This window comes from Prosopis cineraria, unplaced genomic scaffold (genome assembly GCF_029017545.1).
Source record: "Prosopis cineraria cultivar Desert tree isolate PC_DT_omini unplaced genomic scaffold, ASM2901754v1 PC11, whole genome shotgun sequence".
NCBI classification, from domain to species: domain Eukaryota; kingdom Viridiplantae; phylum Streptophyta; class Magnoliopsida; order Fabales; family Fabaceae; genus Prosopis; species Prosopis cineraria.
Window position 1 is genome coordinate 4,823,375 of NW_026555342.1, and position 16,868 is coordinate 4,840,242.

Genomic DNA, 16,868 nt, shown 5'->3' on the forward strand with positions numbered 1-16,868 from the left:
GACACAGGCAGTGCGATTTCTCTGAATGCTCAGGTACAGGGGTTGACTTAAGAGGATGAGCTTTGAGTAGCGATCGGCTTTTCCTTTGTGGAATAAACCACCTGGCGTGAATCTGAGAGAAAGACTTGCAGCAGAGCAATTCTTCACGAGCAGCCGCCATCTCCGTTAGACCCGGGTTTGCTCATAATTCTTCCTTCACTTCTTTCACCTATTCATGTAACCCTGTCAAACGTGTATTTTCAGAAACACGATTTTACTTTCTATACTCTTTTCTGTAGATTTAAATTTCTCCTTCTGCGCACACACCAACTTCATCATCGCTCTATTGTCACAAGTTCCCCATTTGTGATTTAACCCCCCCCCCCCCCCCAAAAAAAAAAAAATCTGTCGCTTTCAATATCTTTTTGTCGCATATTGCTCTATGACTTCCCCAACCCCAACCCAGATGCGTTCTGATTCATCCATTCTAAATATGAGGATGGGCTTCATTTGCCGCAATAAACCCATGGATCGAGGAAAGCTATTGAATAGTCTCAAATAGTATATCAAAATGTGATGGCATTTAATTAAAATACCCTTGTTTATTTTATTTCATTTTATGCTGCCTTAATGAGTCTCTCTTACTACAGCCGGTAATTGAGGACAAATCCGAACGGCCAAACCCATCTAAAAAAAAGTTAAGATCAAAGTTGGTTATATGAGTTTTTTCAAGAGGGGATGGTATTTTAACCCCAACCCCAGTAAAAAATCCCAATAAAAGAACAGCTTGGATTAATCGATCCATTTCAAAGCTTCAACCGTTAAACCCCAGGACATAAAGGAGGAAACTGGGAGGGAAGAGAGGGAGAGAGAACCTTTCCACCGAGATAGATCTTCTCGGTGTGAGGAGGAATGAAATCATTTGAGTCTGCCATGGTCGAGCGCTATCATGAATTGTCTAGAAGCCCAGGAACTGGAAAAGGCTCCTGAGACAGAGCTGTGTGTGTGGTGTGGTTGGTGTCTCGGCCAGAATCGGAAAATAGTGAAATGGATATGGAAGGTGAGTGGTGGGCGAATGGCTTGTGTAAGAAGCGATTCTTTATCTCACAATATAGTAATTAGGAGTTTAGGACTCCTCCTTCATTCCTTTCTTCTTCCTTCCTCTGTGTGTGTCTGTCTCTCCGTGGAGAAATTGATGTCCCCGCAATCTTTAACTGTGATTAGTTCGGAGAAGAACAGAGGGCTAGGGAGAGAAGATAAGATCTAGAGGGAGGAAGTACAATGAAATTCCAGTGGGCCTCACAAACAAAAAAAAATTAAGTCCATTTGGTAAATTTAACGGCTAGTGTTCCGCCATCTGTTTTAAATAATTGAGAATTTATCATACATTACTCAATAGAATAGACTACTCAATTTTCTTGGAAAAATAATTCACCGGTAAATTTTCACCTTTATCTTTGCTATTAACTTTTTTTATTTAATTATAATAACTTATGTTTGTTTTAGATAAGTGTATGCTCTTAAAATTTAACGTCATATAATCCCATATTAATTTAAGTGAAAAACCTAATAAAAAATAAGGAATCACCTAAATCTATATTTTAGTTATTATCAATCAATTTCCTTGTAGTTAATTTGCCTTGCGCGATTTAACATTTCCTCTGACAACATAACTTTAATTTACAAGGAGGACTTCCAGAAAGTAATGTGATGTTCAGTAAATAATTGAAAACAATATCGTCATTGTTCTAATCTCCAAACTTTTGGTATACTTTGCTGGTTGTACAATTCAACAAATAAACTAACTTCTTATGGCAGTGCAAGCAAATTTCATTGAACTGTTCTTTTATGTAGCTCAGTTATCAAGTGAAGCAACAAAATAAAAAATATATTCTAAGAGTATGTATACATGCTGAATTTTTTTGGACAACTTTACATTCTGAATTAGTTATGAGTATGGCAAGTGAATATGTTCATATTGTTGTTGCCATATCATTCTAATTCAAATTAAGCTCTATAGTAATTTATAGTTTTGCTAGATGATATAAGAGCATTATATGTAACCCCTCTATGCCAACAAAAGTAAAAGAATGCTTGACAACCTAAGGCTTATTACTTTATTTACCACCCTTATTCTTTATCTAACGTTATTTTCTGGATGTTGTAACTTCGGCTTTTGAAGTTTCTCAATGGCTGAAGGACTCATAGGGCCAGCCTTAGGACCAGTGGTGAAGCTCGGGGTTGAAGAGCCATATAAAAGCATAAGTGGCAGAGTTGCACTTTCCAAAAATCTGGAAGACATATATGATCTGTTAAACCAATATTTACAAAGACTGCTTGCAATAAAAGAGGATAAAGAGATCCAAGTTCAATGGCACAAACAGCAAGATACCACCGTGGTTTATCGCTCATGGAGGAAGAGGGTATCAAACATTGTTGCAGAAGTAGATAATATGAGAGCTGAATATGAAAGAAAGCGACTTCCCAAATGGCGTTTCATTCGGCGTTCCGGCCTGTGTGAGAAGATAGCAAAGAGGCACAACCAAGTTAAAGAGCTTTTAGAAGAAGGGCTTTCAATGAATATCCTTGTTGATTATAAGCAACCAGAAGCTGTCTTGAAAGTGTTAGATGCTCCCCAGATAACAAGCTATCCTACCCTTCAAAGAGCTCTGGAAGAAATTTTGGACTGCCTTGGAAACAAGAAAATGAAAGGCATTGGAATTTACGGAATGATGGGAGTGGGTAAAACCACAATAATGCAGAACCTAAACAACAGTGAAGAGGTTTCTCAAATGTTTGATATGGTCATTTTTATCACACTTTCAGGTGATCAGAATGATATAAAACATAACAAACTCCAACAATTAATTGCAAGTCGGTTGAAGATAGGCATTGAAGCCATTAATGAATCCATTGATGAAGTTGCTAGAAGAATACATGAAGAGTTATGTGAACTGAAATTTTTGTTGATCCTAGACGGGGTTGTAGACTTCATCAATTTGCAACAGCTCGGAATTCCAAATGATGAAAATGGAAGTAAGATAGTCATGGCTTCACAGTTTCTTCATGTTTGTAATGCAAACAACATGGATAGGTTGATTGAAGTGGAACGATTACAACATGATGAAGCATGGAACATGTTTCGAGATGTTGCTGGTCCTGTAATTGAACGTCCCGGCATCATACGTACTGCTCGGCGTGTGTGTAATAGGTGCTCTCGTCTTCCACTTCTCATACATAAGATCGCAAGATCTTTTAAATTGAAAAATGATGCTCCAAGTTGGAGGGCTGCATTGGAAGATCTTGATGAACAATGGAGAGAGCATCAAAATGAAGGCTTGGAAGAGCTGTACTCATTTCTTGAGTTTTGTTATGGTCAATTAAAAGATAAACAACAAAAATGCTTTCTATATACTTCATTATACCCTGCAGATAGTAAGGTTTACACTGATTATTTGGTGGAGTGTTGGACAGCTCAAGGTTTTCTTGGTGATGTTAATGAAATTAGAAGGTACCAAAAAGCACGTGACAGTGGTCATATGGTGATAGGAGATCTTATCAATTTATCTTTATTGGAGAAAGGAGAACGAATGTTGTATGTCACCATGAATGGTTGTATGAGACAACTTGCTTCACATATATTATCCAGGCATCCCCAGTATAATTCCTATGTCTACAATAATGAAGAATCTGAGGATCCACCTTCATTGCATAACTGGGGGAATGCTAAATGGGTATCGATGGTAGACACCAAATTGTATATTTTACCCCCAAGTAAAGATAGCAATATGCTTGAGACACTGTTGCTGCAAAAGAATTCAAAGTTATCTGCAATTCCAGTGGCTTTTTTTGAAAATATGAGCAATCTTCTTGTACTGGATTTGCAAGGTACTGCCATTACAAAGCTTCCATCATCACTGTCGAACTTAAACAGACTCAGGGGGTTTTATTTAAATTCTTGCAAGCACTTGAGTGATTTGCCACCTGAAATAGCATTCCTTCAATTTCTTGAGGTCCTTGACATTCGAGGCAGCCGAGTGAATTTTATATCTTCTTATATTGGGAGTTTGATCAATTTGAGATGTTTACGAATTCCATTTATTAAAAATGGTGAACAAATTGATCACCGAGAATTTAAAGGTGAAAATTATCATAAGATTTCCAAGCTTCAAAATATAGAAGAATTGATTATTGAAGTGATATCATATGACCAGTGGTGCAACCAAGCCCAGCATGTCATGGAGCAGGTGTCTTTACTAAAAAAGCTAACTACTCTCGGTTGTAGTTTTCCCTCCTCAAAGATTCTTACAAGTTTTATGGCAAGTTGGGGACATTTGAGAGAGCACAAGCAACTAATTTCATTCCAATTTTTCATTGGATGCCAAAATTCACAATATCCACAAATTCTTCAATATTTTGAGCATGGACTTCCCAAGTATATGAAGTACTGCAATGGCGGTAAAGACGATGAGGCAATGGAAGAGTTGATTAGTGAAACAGATGCATTTGAATTGATCTGCCACAAAGATATCACAAGCTTGTCAGACTTGGGAATAAAAAACCTGAACTACATTCGTGGCTTTTTGATTGAAGAATGCAACAGTCTTTCAACTATTGTAGAAGGTGAGACAAATGACATAAGAAATGGAACCATCTTCCCAAACTTGGAGCAACTACACATGAGAAATCTGCCCAATTTGGAGTATGTTCTTAAGGGCCCCTTGCCTCCTGAAATCTTCTGCAAACTACATACCCTGAAATTGGAGAACTGCTCACAGTTAGAAAGCATTTTTGATAAGGGAGAAATTATGAGAATGAATGGCATGGGGAATGTGAGTATCTTGCCAAATCTGGAGAAGTTATTTTTGAAAAATATACCAAAGCTGAAATGTGTTTTCAAAGGTCCTTTGCATCTCAGAACCTTTTCCAAATTACAGATTTTAGCTTTGGAAAATTGCTCATCATTAGACAGCCTTTTCAGCAATGGAGTGATTCAAAATTTTGCAGAACTTCGAAAACTGGAAATTCGAAGCTGTTCAAAAATTGAAGAACTTATTTTGACCTCTGAGGACGTTGAAAAGAGTGAAGACGTGCTTCCATCATTGAAGAGTATAGAGCTAGTTGAGTTGCCAAATCTGCAGTTCATATGCAAAAAGCAAATGTCAACGTGGCCATCTTTGGAGACCTTGAAGGTACAAGAATGTCACAATTTGAAATCTCTACCTTTTAACAAGAGCAAGGCAGCTAGACTAAGATCGATCAAAGGAAATCAACACTGGTGGAATGAATTGGGAAAGGCAAACAAGGAAGTCCACCAACAATTTGTGGACATCTTTGTAGCTGTTGATAGCTGATTCTATTTAGTTTATGTACTTTCTGCTCGTGGTGCCAAATGTTTCATGTTAAAACTCTGTTGCTTTTGGTTTTTGCTGGTCTCATTTTTTGTGCGCATGTACTTCGCTATTATGTTCTGATAACATAAATGATTGGATTGTAGTATCTTATAAATGAGTTTGCTTTGTCCATGGCATGCATGTGAGACAGGAACGGAAGTGGAAGACAAAGATGACGTGGGGAAGCTGCTTATGTGTAGCAGCGTCAGATGAAATTCTTGGTCACATTTTCTGCACACCTAATTTTTTTGGCCACGGTTCGTTTTTTAAAGTTTATGCTCTGTTCTTCTTTTCTGGTAATTATTCATTTATTTTTACTGCATAGTTATTCAACTCTTTCATCCGATTAAAAGCTTTAACTTCTTTTTTTTCTTCTTAGTCTATATGATGTTTGATCATAAAAACTAAGATGACAAAGCATAATTACTTGTCATTTATATCATGTTTAAAAAAGTCTCCATGAAACATCATTAAACTGTTTATCACATTAAGCAGTGCTTCAAAAAATAAGATGACACTCACTTGTGGCTTTAAATAATGTCGCTCGTGGATGTATAGAATGTTAATTATGAATGGATAAAAACAGTCTTAATTGTAAATCAATGATTTAAGAATCCTATGATATTTTTGAATATTCATTCACAATTAACATTTTACAAATTCATGAGTAACTTTTCACAAATTCAAAAGTAATTATCCTTAAATTTACAAATGACAATGTTTGTAATAATAAAATTATCTATCCATTCTTAATTGACTTTCTATATATTTACAAGTAAGCTTTTTTAAACTCATAACTAACTTTCCTTAAATTAATGAGTGAATTATTGGTTATTTTAATAATTAAAAATATTTTAATTGTAAATAAAGACTATAATATTTCTCATGCATTTCAATATTTTAAGATCTTCAATAATTATTAATATTTTTACAAGGTTCATAATTATTATTTTCTCTATTTTTATAAAGATCTCTTTACTAAACTTCCCAAATTCCATCATTAGTCATTACTCTTCTATTTCATATTTTAAATTAAATTTCATATTTTTTTTAAGAAAAAACATATCCATATTAAACAGATAATACAGTGACCAACCTAGAAAATTAAGTTATTGGGGGCAAAACTATACCTACCATTATTTTTTTTTTGAAAAATATAAATATTTATAATTACAAATTTCTTAAAATTAAATAGTTTTATGATATTACAAAATTAAAGAACATGTCATATCATTATTATTTCTTAGATACTATAATTTTAGTTATGAAACTTTAATTTATTATATAAGTTTTACAATATTTATTTTCATGATGAATGTTTAAAAATATACCGTAAATATATATGATTGATTGAACAAAAAAATATATATGTTTTAGATTTTAAATTAAAATGTTAAATAGGAACAAAAGAAATTTTTCATAGGGACACAACGGAAATTTTCGTGAGAACAGAGGGGAAATTTTTTTTTTTTTTTTTTTTTGGAAGAGGGTTGGCAAGCGTAATTATTAGGAATCTTGTGCAAAGTTTTCTCTTTCATAGCGGGAGATCAACGGAGGCCTATCATTGAAATAATATGATATGGTGTAAATTTTATAACTGTGAAAAGAATAAGACATACTACTTAACATTATATATTTAATATATTTTTATTTAATTAAATTAAGATAAATGTATTTCAACATATTAATAATACTGATAAGAAAAGTTTGTTATAAAAAAATAATCTATAAAAAATTTATATGTTTTGATTTAATTAAAAATAAAAATTTTAAATATATAGAATTAAGTATATAAATTTTTCTCTTGTAAAGAAGACATGTATCCTCAAGACTTTATGCTAGTTGATTTTGCTTCAAATTTTGATAGTAAACTAAATTTTGTAGGTTTTAAAGTAAAGTAGAAAAAAATTACAAATGTAAAAATGTGAAATTTCTGGATTTTCTTTTTTTGTTGGTCCATCAATATTTGCGTTTAAAAGAATTAACAGAAATAACTTAAGCACACACCGAGAATTAACAGAAAGAACAATAGTTCACACCAGTCACCACACATACAAAGGATCAAGCCCTAACCTTGCACTTAAGAAACACTTAGACTTGGTTTTGGTGAAAAGAAAAGTGAGAAAAGAATATGAAAGAGGAAAAATTAGGAGGAAAGATATTCAAAAAATAGTTTTTTTATACTATTTTAAAAAAAAATTCCTCTTAGTTTTCCTTCCTATTTTTCTCATCTAAATGAAGGGTTAAACTATGATTTTTATAATATTTCATATTAATTTGTGTTGATTTGTTGATTATATAAATAAAAAATTACTTAAATTGTCAGATATACAAATACTCTTCATACCCATAGTCTAATATTTTAAAAATTTTGGTCTGGAAGGAGTTACAAATATTTCGAAACAAAATCATATGTCTAAAGTAAAGTCACTTGAGGCTAGCTTAGAGGAAGTTGGGGTATGGTAAAACTCTAGTTGCAAGTTCTCTTAATGTAATAATAATAATAATAAAACTATAACTTCAAAGTTAAAGAATATTTGAATCCACTGGAATTGGAATTAGTTTGATTCTACTCACTTTTACACTTTCTATCTGCAATTTGTCTCTTTGTGCATGATTTATTTTAGGGAAAAAAAAACTTCCATGCGGTATTTATATCTTTGCTATGAGTTTTCTTATTGAATTACAAGTGTATATTCGTTTTAATTAAGTGTACATTTACAATTTAACGTCATATTTTTTTTTTCCAATATAAAAATATAAGGAAGCATCTAAGTCTATCTTTTATTTATTATCAATTAATTATTTGTCCTTGAAATTAGCTTGCCTTGTGTGTTTAGAACTGGTCGCTAAATTTTAGTTTGTTTTACCTAATAGATTTAACATTTCCTCTAATAACATTTACCACTTCTAGAAGCTGATATAAAGTTCAGTAAATTAAAAGCACTGTCATTATTGTCCTAGAAGTATGCGAACATTGATATATTTTGTTTGTTGTGAATAAACTAACTTCTTATGTTTGGTAAAAAAAAACTAACTTCTTATGGAAGTTGAAGTAAAATTTCAAATTGTTTTCGACCAAAAAAAATTTCAAACTGTTCTTTACGTAGCTCAGTTATTAAATGAAGTAACAAAATAAAAGATACGTTATTAAGAGCATAAATATGGTGATTCTTTTGGCCAATTGTATATATGATGAATCAGTGATAAGTATGTTTAATGAATATATTCAAATTGGTCGTTGCCATTTTTTTACATTCTAATTAATTAAGCTTTATGGGAATTTATAGTCTTGCTAGGTGTTAGAAGAGCTTCGTATGCAATTACTAAATGCCAGTAACAGTAAAAAAACACACACACACAAATATAGTAAGGATTGTTACTTTATTAACTAACCTTCAATCTTTTTCTAACATCATTTTCTGAATTTTATTACTTAGGCTTTCTAACCTCCTCAATGGCTGAAGGATTAATTGTCTCCACTTTAGGACCCGTGGCAAAACTTGGGGTTGAAGAGCCATATAAAAACATCAATGGCAGAGTTGCACTTTCCAGAAATCTGGAAGACATATATGATATGCTAAACCAAGATTTGCAGAGGCTGCTTGCAATAAAAGAAGATAAAGGGATCCACCAAAGACACAATCATCACGATACTACCATGGTTTATCGCTCGTGGAAGCAGAGGGTATCAACCATTGTTGCAGAAGTAGATAATCTGAGAGCTGAATATGAAAGAAAGCGAGTTCCCAAATGGCGTTTCATTCGGCGTTCAAGTCTGGGTGAGAAGATTGCAAAGAGGCACAACCGAGTTAAAGACCTTTTAAAGGCAGGGCCTTCAATGAATATCCTCCTTGATTATAAGCAACCAGAAGTTGTCTTGAAAGTGTCGGATGCTCCCCCGATAACAAGATATCCTACCTTTCAAAATGTTACGTTTTAGAAGAAATTTTGGACTGCCTCATAATCAAGACAATGAAAGGGATTGGAGTTTATGGAATGATGGAAGTGGGTGATGAGACTTAGTCGTTTACCCCTCAAAATAATTTTACAACTAACTTAAATCTAGTATTTAGGCTAACCTTAGGTTTTTCATAAGGAGGTGATTTAGACTTCCTAGGTAAGTAAACTAAGTGAATAAATTAACCAAACGATTCAAGTTATTAACTAATTATCTAATGAATTAAACTTTCAACTTATCCTAAAATGTGTGCGATGAACTTCCCTTATCAAGTAGGAATCCTAAGATATTACTAATGAAAGAATCCTAGCATGCAAATGAATGTAGCAGTATAATATCCTCACTCCACTAATCACACTTAACAAATAAAGCTCATGGTAATCGAGGGATTATCTTCGAAGGGTGATTACCAAGTTTTAAATTTAAAAGTAAAGAATCCCAAGTTTTTCTAAATAGAAACAAGTTAACATCAATAAAAATCTTTCACATCAAAGTAAAGATAAGTTTCAGAAGCATAGGATACCTCAGAGGAGTGAAAAAAGACGAAAATGGTGAAGAATAAATTATGTGCTGAAAAACAGCAGTGCGCCGCGGCGTGTTGCTCTCTGTGCCACGCGCCGTGACGTGTTGCACAAATTTTCACTGGTTCTGACCCCCCTGAAATCTCCGTCCAATATCCCAATGATGTGATCTAGGTGTCTGCGAAAAGCTCTTTTCTTGTACTAACTAATGACATGGGTTTCACTTCCAAAACACATCACATTAGGAAGTTGGATACACAAACACAATTTAACCACTTTTATACAAAATAGGTGTCCAAAACCCTCAACAAATGCCAAAAGTTTTTTCCTAACACCTAGACCATGTCCAATGGACCTAGGACTACCAGTACAATACATCACAAGCATCGAAATATCATTATAATAAAAATTCACTCCTCAACCCCAATTTACCAAAAACAAAGGGGGAGGTAAAATAGCATTGTATTAAATTCAAACCATTCAAAACATGCTCAAACTTTACTTCTACACTTATACTAGTATTTTGGCCCTATAAACATATATATGATAAAAATACACAAAGGCTAAGGCCCAAAATACAATTCTAACATTTTCAACAACCAAAATAGTGCAAATAAGGTAATATGCATCCTAGAATTGGCAAACATATGCTATTACACAATTAGAACTAACTTGGAGGCATACAAGAAGGAATGTACTAATTCCCCGCCTCTTTGGTCTTCTCCCTCTCAACACTAGAGCTAGAGCCTGAAAAGTATTAAGTAAGAAGGGTGAGTCTAGCCACTCAGTAACTAAGGTTAAACCTACTCTATACAGTTATATATCAATTATAAAACAATTTACATGCACAACAAGATCAAGTTTATAAAACATTTCCCCATATATCACATTTTATCACTCTATAGCTTCTATACTCATATAACTAGGTGCATTGTCACCATATTCTCAGATATGTGACAAGACGTATACTCTTGCAACTTGCCACCACATATCACGTGTGACACGTCATGTATTTACTTAGGCAATGATCAACCTACCTTATATCCTCCTTATTTTCTCAGACCGAAACCATGGGCTATAATACTGATTAGGGCTCTGTCCGTGTGACTGGACTATCCAAACTCACCAATTGTGAGGTGTGACCTGGCCAAAGATCATAGAACTCACTCTCGAACCACGGCTTCCTTCATTCTCGAATCCCTGGGGTGTCTAATACCCTAAGCTATTCTCCTCATTGAACCGGTGGAGATAGCTAGGTTCTAGTCCCTCGACAAACTATGGGACAATCCCTCGACAAACAGTGGGACAAGGCTATAGCCCCCGTGCACCGGAGGGCAGCCTAATTACCATATGGATTTTCTCTACTCCCAAATCCCTAGGCGAACTCCCGCCACTGATCATGCCATAAACCGTACTCACTTGTTCTCTTTCATATACTTACTAATACAACAATCACGTTGGGCTCACGACCTTACGCTACTCAAGTGTGTATTCTCATCTTTTTCTCAAAATTCCATTTTTTATTAACAAACAACTACCTCTATACCTCATCACATACATCTTTCAACAACAACAACAATATTCATCGTTAAAACTCTCTTGACTTTACATTTTGTACTTTTAAGTCAAAAATAGCATTTCCATGCACCCAATGAAATATATATATATATATATATAGTTTTTCATAAAATTCAATCTCATACATGTAACATTCACCATTCACACTCAATAATCAATTAACATATAACTACCCAAAGTAAAGTTCCCCCCCCCCGATTACCTCAAACCTTTGAGAGGTTAAAGGTTTACCCCTCAATTAACTAGCTTCCAAGCTTGAATTTCCACTCCAATAGGTGACCAAGAGCTAAAGCTACAATCAACCAATTTGAATTCCATCAACATAATAAACTCAACCATTTGAAACCCTCAATCTCCACTTCTAAATTGCCCAACCTTCACTTTACAAGAGGTGGAGCCTAACCATTGGATTTAATAATTACCTTTAGCCCCCAATAGCATTAATAAGCCGTTAAATCCCCATTAATGGCATCATAAACTTCCAACCACCCATAATAAATGGGATTTTCAGGTATTTATGGTGCCCAACAACCCAAAACATCAAAACTCATCATACCTAGGTTTAAATACTCTAATCTACCTCCATTAACTCCATTTAAGTTAACAAATTCAGACCCATAACCTATATGAACCAAAATCCCACTTCCACTATCAAACCCTAACCATAAACTCATAAATGTGGAAGAAAAGAGGAGATTAATGGGTATGATACTTACCTTAGGTGTTTATAGCCTTCAAAATACTCATAAAGTGATCCCCAAGCAAACCCTAGCAGAGCTGTGGCACACCTCTCCTTTCTCTCCTTTCTTTTTCTGTCTCAATTCGCGTCTGATAAAGTACAGAAAATGGCATGCACCGCGACGGACGCACAACGCGCTATGGCTCATGGCACAAAGAGGTCCTCTCTCGCTTAAAGATGGCTGTGCGCCGTAGCGGACGATCTACACGCCGCGACGTGTGGCACAGCAACTTCAACTCTTCTTTTTCTTCTCCTTTTGATGCTCGAGTGGCGCGCCTCGATACCGGACCCACAATAGGGTTGAAATACCATCAAATATAGTTGTTAGACCTCTCTGGCCACACACCACTTTAATTTACTTAATTACCCTAATTAAATTTAATTAATCAAGGAATTAGAACTCGGGATATTACAGGCAGCTCACTCAAACTTCTCTCCCTTGGCTAAAAATGATGATCACTCAAAATAACTATCTTAAGCAACCTAGCTTTACTAATTTAATTCCCTATAAGACCTAGCTACAGGCCTTTAGGTTGTCTCATTAGCTTAGCTTAAAAATTAATCAAGTATTGAGTTGAATTTATTCCCTTACACAGTTTCAAGTAGCTAGAGCACATAACTGTGTAACTCAAGCATTTGATCAAACACTAACTAAACACAATTATGTAGAATCAATGCAAGATCATCACCAATCGAAAATCACATTCTGATGTAATAAACTCAAGGTGGCCAAAATTCCAATGACAAAAGGAGAAGAAATCAATTCAACAATCTTGTTTCAATATAATCATTCACAAACAACTATGATACTAAAGTTAAAATAAACTACAAATCAACAATAATAATAGTCTACAAATTAAAATAAAACAAGATGAGGATTAGGATGAGTTTAGCCAAAGATAATCTTCAATGCTCCTCTTCCGTCAACTTCTTACTAGGATTCCATTGAGAATTTAGCTAGAAAGCATCATCATCATCTTGCTCTCCCAAGAGCGTGATATAGCCAAGTTGAGTCCCATGAAAATGGTGGATTCAAGCTTCAAATTTTCTTGCAAGTGAGAGGGACATGTTCAACCAAGTGAGGGGAAGAGAATGGTTGAGGAATTTTGTGGATTTGATGGCAAATAGTGAAGAGTTTAAGGCTGGATGTGTGGAAGGAGAAGAGAGAAAATGAAGAATACTCAAGAATAAGAGAGAGAAAATGGAAGAGATAAATGAAATGTAATTGTGAGTGAATCTCAAAAAATGAATGAATGATGTGTGTGAATGGCTTGCTTCAGCTAATCCAAATATTAAAACTAAAAGAAAACAAACTTAAAATGCAAATGGAACCAAGTCACATGGAACAGGCTTGCTAGGTGGCATTCTTCTATTAGCTTGTGGATAATTTTAATATTTTTCAAGTTAGTCCTATACTTCATCCACATTTTAAGTAGATTTATTTCACCCCAATGGCAGTCCATGCACTTCCAAAATGATCATATTTGGCTCCTTGGTTGCATTGACACATTTGCTTAATTGATGCACAAGTCATATGTCACCTTTATTACAAAATACAGATAATTCAATTTAATAATATGTGACATCATAAAATCTAATTAAATTGTTGAATTAAATTCATATTTAGAAAGGAGAATTTATTAAAATATTCAAGTCTTTAGGTGCATAAAATCATACAAAAATTCTCACACAAATGCAAACCAAAACTAAGTCAAATGAGCACACTTAAGAAAGTCAATGAAAACTGTTCACTTTTATTTAATTACTTCTAAAATAAAATAAATTATAAAACAACAACTTAACCACTCTTCTTTTACACTTAAAATACATTTTTTATAATTTTTTTTACATTTTTTCAAAATTTTAATTTTTGGACTTAAATACCCCTAGTGCACAAAATCTAGAATACTTGACAAAATTTTAATTCTAATGCAATGTGTGTGCGTTTTGAGCTAATACAACATTATAAATGGCTCTAATTGACCTAGAAAAATGTGTAATAAATGTATTCACTGGGTAAAACCATCATAATGCAGAATCTAAACAACAATGAAAAGGCTTCTCAACTATTTAATATTGTTATTTTTATCATACTTTCAGCTGATCAGAATGATAAGAAAAATAAGAAACTTCAACAATTAATTGCAAATCGGTTGAAGTAGGTATCGAAGTTGCCAACAGATCCTTTGATGAAGTTGCAAGAAGAATACATGAAGATTTATGTGAAAACAAGTTTTTGTTGATCCTAGATAAGGTTGTGGACTTCATTAACTTGCAATAACTTGGAATCTCAAATAATGAGAATAGAAGTTAGCCATGGCCTCACAATTTCTTCATGTTTGTAATGCAAAGAACATGGATAGGTTGATTAAAGTGGAACAAGTACAACATGATGAAGCATAGGATATATTTCAAGATGTTGCTAGTTTTGTAATTGATAACCCTGGCATCATGTGCATTGCTCGACATGTGTGTAATAGGTGCTCTCTATCACAACTTATGTTTAGAAAGAAGAGAACCTGTAAGATTGAAGAGCTTTTAGGCTGCGTTTGGTTAGAGGGGAGGGATAGAGGGGAAGGAAGAGGAGGGGGGAGGGGAGGGGAGGGGAGGGATGGATCTCCCCAATTTGGGAGGGAGGTTTTGAAGGGAAGGGGAGGGGAAATTTCCCCTCCCCTTGTTTGGTAAGATGGAGGGGTTAAAATTTCCCCTCCCCTCCCCCCAACCAAACAGGCCCTTAGAGACCTCTAAGATAATGTAGAGAATACCAAGAGAGTTTAGGAGCTTCAAGAAGAATCTAATATGTTTTAGATTGTTCTAAAAATATCTAGAACAATCTAAAAATATATGGAGAAATCTAGAAGGATCTAGAAGGTTATAGAAACTTCGGGAAAAATGTGGATATGTCTAAAATTCTATAGGATATTCTAGAATGTTTCATGAAGTTAGTTTCTAAAAATATCTTTATAAATATCTAGATATTTCTTATAGATATTTATTTAAAATATTCTAGAGAATGAATGTTTACCATATGATTGGATTAATCTCTACCGTTTGTTAAAGAGGTGGAAAAGTTTTAGAATAAGGGGAGAGTCTATAAATATCCCCACACCTCTCATTTGTAACTATCAAGAAAAGTTGTAAAGCTCTCATGTTCACTTAGTCAAACTCTGTACTCTCTTCCGTTCTAAACCTCTTTGCTAACATTTTAAGAGTTCGGCTGACTTAGCCAAAATTAAGAAATTGATCAAGTTAAGGCTAGCACAGTTCAAGGAAAGGAGAGTTCTAAGGCTGTGACAACATGATATCAAAGTTGGACCCAAGTTTATCCATTCGATAGGCCCTTTCATTAACCAAATATGGAGAGGGCATCACGGGTTTCCTGAGGAAGTTGTTACTTCTTACATTGGAGTAGAGCCAGGAATAAGGGCCGAGCATGAAGGGCTGGTTTTGGAAGCCCTGTTTAAATAAGAGTTTGGGCTTTAAAAATTAATTTTTTTAAAATAACCGAGCTTGAGGACCTAACCCTATAGAAAAGGGCTCGAGCCCGGGTAGCCCTTCAACCCCTGTTATATTATTATTAATTTTTTTCTTTAGTGGAACATGTGTTCAAAGCCAAGAAGAACCGGCTCGCTTGAAGCCTTGATCCTACACGCATTACATTATTATTAATTTTAATTTATTCTAAAATTAATTTAATATAATTTAATAAATATCAATGTATGGTATAAAAATTTTGATTTTTTTTCTATAATTATTATATTTGTGTATTTATAAAAAAAATGAACTATTTTTTAACCAGGATTTGAATTTTCTTACTAGACTTTTAAATGTATGTTGTTTAATTTTTAAAAGATTATGAGAATTTTGATTTTTTAAAATTTTAAACTATTTTACTTAATTTCTAGTGCTTAATTTTTTTAAAAAATTTTTCATAATAAGGCTTACGGGCTCGACTCTGAACCCTTCAAATAAAGGCCAGGTTTTAGAAAATGAATAAAAAATGGGAAACGGGGCTTAAGGGCTCAAATCTTTATGGGCTTGGCCCTTAATAAGGGCCGAACCTGCCCCTTTCCTAACTCTACATCGAAGGAACTTGAAGAAAGTCTTAGCTATATAAATGGGTGCACTGCATACCCACTAAGCTAGCTTTTTAGAGGGAAAGTACCTTGGGACAAAGTAGTAACAGAACCGGACTCGGATTTGCCCATTCGATAGGCCCCTTCGGTGGACCACTCATGACGAAGGCGTCATGAATTGGCAAGGGGAGCTATTATATTCCATATTAGAGGGACTTGGGAAGGGCTTTGACCATATAAATGGGTGCATTACATAATCCACTAAACTAGCTTTTTGGGAGAGAGTAATAACTCTATGACAAATTGGTATCAAAGTCGGACCGAGGTTTGCCCAATTTGAGGCATCACAAATTAGTTGAGAGAGTTGTTATGTCCCATATCAAAAGAACTTGAGAAGGGTTTCTAGCCATATAAACAAGTACGTTGTATACCTAACTGAGCTGTCTTTTTAGGATAGAGTAATGGTCCCGTGACATCTCGCCTTCTACTTCTTATACATAAGATTGCAAGATCTTTTAAATTGAAAAATGATACTCCAAGTTGGAGGGCAGCATTGGAAGATCTTGACAAACAATGGAGAGAGCATCAAAATGATGGCTTAGAAGACTTGTACTCATTTCT

At 34.3% G+C, this 16,868-nt stretch overlaps 2 protein-coding genes across 4 annotated transcripts; both read left to right on the forward strand.

The window, feature by feature from the left end:
* LOC129284953 (probable disease resistance protein At4g27220) lies at nucleotides 1-5,504 on the forward strand. Of its 2 annotated transcripts, none has more exons than XM_054920477.1 (2): nucleotides 1-175; nucleotides 2,162-5,504. In XM_054920477.1, the coding sequence occupies exon 2, from the start codon at nucleotides 2,169-2,171 to the stop codon at nucleotides 5,331-5,333; it is 3,165 nt and encodes a 1,054-aa protein (XP_054776452.1). In that variant the 5' UTR covers nucleotides 1-175; nucleotides 2,162-2,168; the 3' UTR covers nucleotides 5,334-5,504. The 2 variants fall into 2 exon arrangements, with proteins under 2 accessions (XP_054776452.1, XP_054776453.1); XM_054920478.1 differs by lacking the exon at nucleotides 1-175 and adding an exon at nucleotides 372-1,039.
* LOC129284954 (uncharacterized) lies at nucleotides 5,494-9,367 on the forward strand. Of its 2 annotated transcripts, none has more exons than XM_054920480.1 (2): nucleotides 5,494-5,629; nucleotides 8,861-9,367. In XM_054920480.1, exons 1-2 carry the CDS (start codon nucleotides 5,509-5,511, stop codon nucleotides 9,313-9,315), a joined length of 576 nt encoding a protein of 191 aa, XP_054776455.1. In that variant the 5' UTR covers nucleotides 5,494-5,508; the 3' UTR covers nucleotides 9,316-9,367. The 2 variants fall into 2 exon arrangements, with proteins under 2 accessions (XP_054776455.1, XP_054776454.1); XM_054920479.1 differs by having other exon boundaries at nucleotides 5,509-5,629; nucleotides 8,813-9,367.
* Nucleotides 9,368-16,868: the final 7,501 nt, after the last annotated feature.